This window comes from Phyllostomus discolor, chromosome 10 (assembly GCF_004126475.2).
Source record: "Phyllostomus discolor isolate MPI-MPIP mPhyDis1 chromosome 10, mPhyDis1.pri.v3, whole genome shotgun sequence".
NCBI lineage: Eukaryota > Metazoa > Chordata > Mammalia > Chiroptera > Phyllostomidae > Phyllostomus > Phyllostomus discolor.
In genome coordinates this window covers 437134-445345 of record NC_040912.2, presented here as the reverse complement: position 1 = coordinate 445345, position 8212 = coordinate 437134, and the positions used below count along the sequence as shown (strand labels likewise).

Below are 8212 nucleotides of genomic sequence, written 5' to 3'. Positions count from 1 at the left end.
CCCAGAGGCCCTCTGCCCTCTCCCTCGGGGCTGCCGTCTGTGCCCAGCCCCCTGACCGCGGTGTCCCACCTCCAGGAAAAGGCCTTCACTGGACTTTTCTGGCTCCAGGTCCTTTCTCAGCCACCGTGGCTGTCTACCGAGAGCCTTCCCCACGGCCTCACTGGCTGTCACTGTCACCCCGGAGCCTCCCGGCCTCGCCCAGGCACAGCGGCCCACGGGGAGTGGGGGGCCCGTCCCAGGCCCCGGGGCTGGTCTGAGGTGTGAGGTATGAGACGCCAGCCGCAGGGTCTTTGTCTGCAAAGCTGTTTCTGGCGGACTCTTTGGGGGCTCCGGGGCGGGGCCAGCAGAAGACACACCCTCTGCCAACAACGGCCGCTCTGACTCCCGCCCGGTCCCCGCCCAGCCCGGGCAGTGACAGTGTCTCCCGGAGCCTGGCACCGGGGCGGCTCCTCCGGAGGGTGGGCTCGCGCCCTGGGGGCGGGGCCGGGGCGCCGGCGGGGACTGGGGCGAGAGGAGGGTGGGTTTCTCGGGGTTCCAGGCAGAGAGCTGAAGGGTGGGGCAGCGGAGCTCCGGGGACCATCTTCCTCTCCGGCTCTGGTTGCCACGGAGCCGGGAGGCGGTTGCCATGGAGACCAACCTGCTAGCACCAGCCAATCAGGATGCGCGGGGCCAGCTCACATCTTGGATGGAGGCATCAAGCTGGGTGGGGATGCTGACCCGGGCAGGTGGGGGCCACGAAGGGGGAATGGGGGGGCGCGGGGGCGGGGGTGAGGAGGGGGCTGCGTCGTCTCACGCAAAGCGCCCCAGTTCCCAGAGCCTCCAGCCACCTCCTCCCCCGCACCCGGCGGTCTGGCGACACCTGCCTCTTCCTGACCCAGCTGAGGGGTGATGCCACGCGGGCACCAGCCCGGCTTCAGCCAGCCGAGCCCCTCTCTGCCGGGAGGGCGGAAGACTCCGCGGAAAAGCCGGGCCTTCGCTCCGCCCGCCCGCGGGAGGAGGGCGCGCGGGGAGGGAGGGACCCGCAGTGCCCGGCGGCGCGGCACGCACACTCACTCAGGGCGGGGCGGTGCTGACGTCACCCACTGACCACCCCCCTCCCTCCCGGGCGAGGGGCGGTGGCCGAGGCGTGAGCTCCACGGGAGGGACTCACGGACAGACCGGACAGAAGGACTGCCCACGGCCAGGCCATGCCCGGGGAGGCAGCCCGCGCAGAGCGACTGCTGCCGGAGGCAGGAGGCCCAGGGCCCCGCAAAGGTGAGGCCCCGCGCTCTCCGCTGCGTGCGTCTCCCCCACGCCTCGTCCATCCCAGTCCCCTCCCCTCCCCTCCCCAGCTCCCGGACACCCGCCGGCCGCCGCTCAGCCGCCCTGGGACTGTAGTAAAGGCCGGAGTGACCGGCTGGACCCAGCGCTTCGGCCCCGGGGCGCCCCATTGTCTGCGCGCAGCTGCGGGCCTGGGCAGGTCGGGACCTGAACCAGGAGCGGCAAGTTGCCGGCTGCACCCTGGGCCCCCAGGACACTTGTCCCGCAGACGCCGGAGGGCTGCTGAGGACTGGCCCTGGTCCCCGAGGGAGGGGGCCAACGTCGGGGGAGCCAAAGGGGCTGGGAGGAGGGGGGTCGGAGGCCCCGAGGGGTGCGGCCCCGAGCTGCGGGCCTCGGGCTGTCCTTGGAGGGCTGGGTCAGCCACCCTGGAGCCGTGGCTGTCCGCCCGGCCTGGGAGGACCCGGCAGGGCAGCCCGGTGTGACTCCAGGGGCCGAGGGCACCTTGCCGTGGGCAGGCCCGAGCTGCCCAGAGGCCAGGCCCCCTCTGCCCCAGAAGAGGGGGCAGGGCTGGGTCCCCAGGCCCAGGGGCTGGGGCTGGCCCTGTGCAGACTGCCTGATGACCTTGAATGAGCCACTGAAACCTCTGACTTTCAGGCTTCCACTCTACTCCAGCCTTGGCCCAACTCCACCTGCCCCCGCCCCCGGCGCACTGGGGTCCAGCGGGGGAGGGGCAAGGGTCCCAGGCCAGGCTCAGTGCCCAGGGCCCCATCTTGCCCACCCAGCCACACCCACTTCAGGTATGGGGTGTCCGTCACACCCCAGCAGACCCCAAGGACCACCCCCTCGGGACCCCCTGGCCACCCGGCACCTCAGCAGGGAGACCCCCGGGCGGGGGCTCTACTATGGCGGACAGGCACCCTGGGGGGGCACCCCTCGTTGAGCTTCACCTCGGATCCGAGAGGATGCTCCTGTCTGAGGACAGAAGGCCGAGCCCCAGGAAGCACGTGCCGGGGTGCAGCGTCCCAGCGCTGAGCAGAGCGCAGGCCCCTCGCCCCAGGGCCCTCTGGCCTAGGGGCCACCGGCGGGCCCCTCCTGCCGAGCCCAGTGAGACGGCAGGTTCCGTGCAAGCAGCCAGCGGGCCCGTGTCCCGGGAGACGCCACGTCACGGGCACTGAGCGCCTCACAGCGCCACCGGGTGCCCGTCTGAGCCCCGGCCACTCCCCCCTCACCCCGACCCCATGCCGCTCGCTGAGCTGGGAACGGGAATTCTCCCCCAGACACGATTCTCGCCCTTGCCTGCTCCCCCTCTCCTGATGACACCCACCCCCGGGCCCCGCCTGGGCTCAGCCCCCAGCAGGGGGGTGGCACAGGGCCTCCCGGAGCCGGTGCCAGCTCTCCTCTCGCCCGTCTCTCCGCAGACCTGTCCTGTGACGCCACCGAGGCTGCCAGCCCGAGAGGGGACCGGCCGGTGCAATGCGCCCTGACCCCCGGACCCAGCGCCCTGGCCCTCGAGTTCCTGCCCAGCAAGCCTGGCACCCGGCCCCCACCCGAGGGAGCCAGCTGGGATGCAGGGCCTGGCCAGGCACCCTCACCCTGGGCGGTCCCCGAGGAGGGCGGCCCTAGCTCAGGGCCCCCCGAGGTCCAGCCCCCCGAAGGGCCTCTCCCAGCCGCCCTGGAGCCACGGATCGTGATGGGGGAGGAGACCTGCCGGGCACCCCTGCCAGCCCCCCGGGTGGCCCTGCCCCTGCCGTGGCCCAGGGACCTGGAGCAGCGGCCCCGGAGCCGGAGCCCACCCACCACGCTGTGTCCTCAGGGCGACCTCCCCGTGCCTTTCCCTGCCCCCGACCCCGACTCCTACTTCACGCCTCCCTCTACCCCCAGCGAGGCCCCCGCCCTGCTCCCAGGCCCCCTGCCCCGCCAGGACCGGGAGGGCCCCCAGGCTGAGCCTGAGGCCTCCGGGGACTCGCCACCCGCCTCGCCCTCCGGCTCCTACGTCACCGCGGACGGGGACAGCTGGGCCTCGTCCCCGTCCGGCTCCCTCAGCCTGCTAGCCCCCTTGGAGGGGCTGGACGCGGCCTCGGACTGGGGCTCCTCCCCGCCAGAGTCGGAGGCCCACGAGTGGGCGCTGCCCCCCGGGGGGTCCCCGGGGCCACCGTCCCCGGAGTCCAGCCTCTCCTCGGCCAGCAGCTCCTCCTGCGGCCAGGAGGCCCACTTCTTCGAGCTGGATTTCCTGGCCGACGACCCGATGGTCCCCGCCGCCCTCCTGCCGTTCCGGGGCAGCCTGATCTTCCAGGTGGAGGCCGTGGAGGTGACGCCACTGCGCCCCGGGCAGGGGCCGGGGCGGGGCCCGGAGGCCGCAGCCCCTGGCGGGGACCAGGCCAGCGGGGACCAGGCCGGCGGGGACCAGGACGAGGACGCCAGCAGCTTCACGTCCTCCCTGCAGTCCCTGTCCGACCTCTCCATCGCCGAGGGCGTGGACGAGGCCTTCGCCTTCCGGGACGACGCCTCAGCCGCCTCCTCCGACCCCGACTCCGCCTCCTACGCGGGGGCGGAGGACGAGCGGCTGTACAGCGGAGAGCCCCACGCACAGCCCGCCTCCCCGCCAGGCCCGGAGCTCCCCGGGGCGGCTCAGCCCCAGCGGCAGGGAGCGGGGGCCGCCTCAGGCCCTGAGCCCAGCCCCGAGCACTGGGCCCTGCGAGGGGAGGCGGGCTGGACACCTGGCCCGGGGGCTCTGCGGGACCCGGAGGAGGACTCGGGCCAGGAGCCCCCACCCGAAGGGGCAGGCCACACCCCACCTGAGGACGCGGTCCCCACAGCCACGTGCCCGCCCCGCTGGGATGCGGCCAGCCCTCACGCCCTGCAGATGGACACAGGCTGCAGCTCCGGGGCCCAGCCCCCGGCCACCAGGGCCCAGCAGGGGGCAGGCAGCACCTGTGGCCTGAAGCCAGACCTCGGGAAGGACACGGGCTGCACGGGGGACCCAGGGCCCCGGGCCTTGGGCCAGACCCGACAGGGTTGTCCAGAGCCAGCTGCAGACGCCGGGATGTGCTGGGCCCCACGTGGAGAGGTGTGCTCCCCCGAGACTGCCACGGAGGCCCCAGGCTCCCCTGAACTTGCTTCAAAGGCCCAGGACACCCCTGAACTGACCTTGAAAGCTCTGGACACCCCTGAACTGACCTCAGAGGCCCAGGACACCCCTGAACTCACCTTGAAAGCTCTGGACACCCCTGAACTGACCTCAGAGGCCCAGGACACCCCTGAACTCACCTTGAAAGCTCTGGACACCCCTGAACTGACCTCAGAGGCCCAGGACACCCCTGAACTCCTCCTCTTGAAGGCCCAGGACACCCCTGAACTCCCTTTAAAGGCCCAGGACACCCCTGAACTTGCCAAGGAGGCCCTGGACACCCCTGAGCCTGCTGCAAATATCCAGGACCCCTCACATCCCCCCATGGAGACCCTTGACACCCCAGACTCCCCCAGCCCTACCATGGAGGTTCTGGATACTTCTGAGCCCTCCACAAAGACCCCAGACCTCCCCAATCCCACCTTGGAGATCCCAGACACCGCCGAGCCTGCTGTGGAGATGCAAGCCCCCCCACAGTGCCCTATGGAGGTCCTGGACCACCCGGACCTCCACAAGGAGGACTCAGGCTGCCCCAAGGTCACCTTGGAGACCCCAGAACCTTCACATCTCCCCACAGAACCCGTGGACTCCCCCAAAGAGACCCTGGCTTCCCCTGGCCCTCCCTCCAGGGGGACCGAAGTAGCTGAAGGTCTGCTGGCCCCCCGAGGAGAAGCCCCTCACGGGGCCCCCCTGCCTGTCGGTGAGGGGGCTGAGCCCCACTCACCCTCACAGGAGGCCCCAGGAGCGGAGGAATGGGGGGCCGGCAGCCTCAGGCTGCCCTCCGGGGGCCCTGGGCAGGCTCCTGGAAGCAGCGGCCCCCAGGTTGGTGTGGTGCACGCCAAGAGCCACACAGGGAATGGAGGGGTCACGCCGGGGCCTGGGCTGCAGCCGGCAGTGGCCTCAGAGTGTCCACCAGGGGCTGCGCCCAGGCTGGGCGGAGGGTGCCCCGAAGAGCCTGTGCCCACGTCTGCACCACAGCCCCCATGGCCGGAGCTGAGCCCGGGCAGGGACGAGCAGGCCCGGGCAGCCCCTGGAGCCCCCGGCCCCTCCCCACCGCAGCCGCAGGGCAGGCTCTGGAGCCCTGGGCCCTCCACGCCCGGCGCACTCACGGGGGCGGCCCCTCCCCCAGCAATACCCTCCGTCCCCTGCCCTTGCCTGGGTCCCCGAGAGGGCTCGGGTGAGGACCAGGAGCCCCCCAGCTCTCCAGACCTCCTGCCACTCCAGGCGGGAGCCCCTCGGGCAGTGGCCACCTCCTCAGGAACCAGGAAGCCCCCCGGGGCTGGGCCACGGGTCAGCCTCCCACCCCACACCCCCCTCCTCAGCCCCTCAGCGGCCCCCTCGGGGGGCACCCATACCAAAGACCTGGCCTCGTGGATCCCACCCCCCTGCCAAGTGCCTCCTGGCTCTGGGCCCTGGAGCCCGGCCAGCCCTCAAGGGTCCCTGGCCACGGAGCAGCAGGATGACCAGGACAGTCTGGAGGAAGGTGAGGGCCAGGCCGGGGCCGAGGGCCGGGCGGTGGCGGGATGGCGGGATGGCGGGGTGGCGGAGGCCCCAGCCCCGCGGGGCAGGGCTCGCTTCACACCTCCCGTCCCCAGAGTCGCCCCGGGCCCCAGGCCAGCCCTCGGACAGCCACAGGGACTCATCCGTGGAGCTGGAGGAGCAGGAGCCCCCAGGACCTCAGGCCGTGCAGGGCTTGGCCCAGGTGCCCGCTGGGGGGAAGGTGCGTGCGGGGGGCCCCACACCCACCCTCGGTGCTGAGACCCGCCCCTCCCCAGGCCCCGGCCAGCGGCAGTGAGGACACGTCGGCCAAAGCCAAGCAGAGCCGCAGCGAGAAGAAAGCCAGGAAGGTGGGCCGGGACCCTGCTCCCTGGGGAGGGCTGGCTGGCCCGGGAAGCCCCCCTCAGGACTGGGGCCCCGCCCACCTCTGGCCCCTGGGGAAGCCCGGTGACGGGACTCCCCCCTGAAACAGCCGGGCCCCAGCAGCCCGAGTCCCTGCGCTGCCTGACCCACGGGGGCCCCACCCCCACCCCGGTCCAGTCCGGCCCCCACCCCAGCACAGCCCTCGGCCGCACCCAGGCCTGAGCCTGCCGTGCCCCCAGGCCATGTCCAAGCTGGGCTTGCGGCAGATCCAGGGCGTCACCAGGATCACCATCCAGAAGTCCAAGAACATCCTCTTTGTCATCGCCAAGCCCGACGTCTTCAAGAGCCCGGCCTCGGACACCTACGTGGTCTTTGGGGAGGCCAAGGTCGGAGGTGGGGGAGGGGGCGTGGGCGGGGCGGGGCGGGAAGGGTGGGCTCGCTGACGGCCGGCTGCCCGCCCGTGCTGCAGATCGAGGACCTGTCCCAGCAAGTGCACCGAGCCGCCGCTGAGAAGTTCAAGGTGCCCACGGAGCCCTCCGCCCTGGTCCCCGAGTCAGTGCCAGGGCCACGGGTGAGGCCGGAGTGTGAGGAGGAGGAGGAGGGCGAGGAGGAGGAGGTGAGCCCCTTGGAGGCGGCGGGAGGCGAGGGCTCTGGTGGGGAGGGGCAGCCCCAGGACCTGCTGCCCCCCCGCCCCCAGGTGGACGAGGCAGGCCTGGAGCTGCGGGACATTGAGCTGGTGATGGCCCAGGCCAACGTGTCCCGGGCCAAGGCCGTGCGGGCCCTGCGGGACAACCAGAGCGACATCGTCAACGCCATCATGGTGAGCAGCCGGCCCTCCTCGGCCCCCGCCCACCCCTGCTGCGGCTCCGCTGGGCCACCCCCAGCCAGGGCCCTCTCCCCCTGTCCTGCAGGAGCTGACCATGTAGCCACGGGCCAGTGCGCTGCCCCACCCCGACCCCAGCTCTGCCGCCCAGTGGATGGGGGTTCCCTTCGCCTCTGCTCCTGCTGCAACTGCTCCCTAAGTGTGGCCTCTCGTTCAGCGGGGCCGTGGGAGCCACGTGACACCCAAGGACGGCAGTCCTCCCCTCGTGTCCCACGGGGGTCCTCCTAAGGTGACCCACTCCCACGCTCCGGGGGTGCCCAGCTTGCGTGGGCGGGGACTGCAGGAAGACCAGTCACCTGGCGGCGGCCCAGCTGTGGGCCCCAGGACTGGCTCCAGGAGAGCTCCCCCGGCCCCGGACGCACAGGGTGGTCTCACAGGCACCAGCTGCGGAGGCTGCAGGGAGGCAGCCTTGCTTGGGGCCAGCGGTTCAGGGGCCCAGCTGTAGGGGGTCCCGCCCTCCTCACACCTCCCTTCCCGCAATCCCAAGGACCTGCAGAATGGGGTTCACGTGGTTCTAGGACCAGGTGACCAGGGTCCCAGGATAGCACGGTGGGGGGACCTGCAGAGCAGGAAGCCACAAGGGCGTGGGGCCCCCAGAGGGGAGGGGGGGGGCTCCCTGTGCGGGGTGCCTGCCCTCCCCAGGGCCTCCTGCTCACACGCCAGGGTTTGTGGCGAACAGGCACCTTCGCAGGGAGGGGGTGTCCTGGCCCCCTGAACATGTCCCCACAGGCTGCAGGCTCTGCTCCGGGGCTGCCCCACTGCCTCCCCGAGTCTGAAGGGCACAGGAGGAGCAACCGAGACCACAGGGACCCCCGCCAGCCTCCCTGAAGACCAGGCCCCCAGGCCCGTGACGACACACTCAGGGTGGGACGGCGCTTCTGGTGGGGCATGCCAGAAGGGGAAAGTGGACACAGGGCTGGCTGTGGAGACTGCCTGCGACGGCAGGTGGGACCTGGGCACGGGCCAGAGCACAGGCAGTGCCCCTCCGAGAGCCTGGGGACCAGGTCCCACAGCGAGGCCCAGGCACGGCCACGGGCGCCCGGGACACCTGCTCTGGGCCTCACGTCCGGGAAGCAGAAGCC

The 8212-nt window shown here is 72.3% G+C and overlaps 1 protein-coding gene across 3 annotated transcripts; it reads left to right on the top strand.

Moving 5' to 3' along the window:
• The first annotated feature begins 517 nt into the window (after nucleotides 1-517).
• Nucleotides 518-8026, top strand: NACAD (NAC alpha domain containing). Of its 3 annotated transcripts, none has more exons than XM_036010362.1 (9): nucleotides 518-1254; nucleotides 2679-4474; nucleotides 4598-5870; nucleotides 5983-6089; nucleotides 6163-6234; nucleotides 6487-6633; nucleotides 6717-6863; nucleotides 6945-7067; nucleotides 7159-8026. In XM_036010362.1, the coding sequence occupies exons 1-9, from the start codon at nucleotides 1188-1190 to the stop codon at nucleotides 7171-7173; spliced, it is 3747 nt and encodes a 1248-aa protein (XP_035866255.1). In that variant the 5' UTR covers nucleotides 518-1187; the 3' UTR covers nucleotides 7174-8026. The 3 variants fall into 3 exon arrangements, with proteins under 3 accessions (XP_035866255.1, XP_035866256.1, XP_028359943.1); XM_036010363.1 differs by having other exon boundaries at nucleotides 2679-2899; nucleotides 3074-5870; nucleotides 7159-8025; XM_028504142.2 differs by having other exon boundaries at nucleotides 2679-5870; nucleotides 7159-8025.
• Nucleotides 8027-8212: the final 186 nt, after the last annotated feature.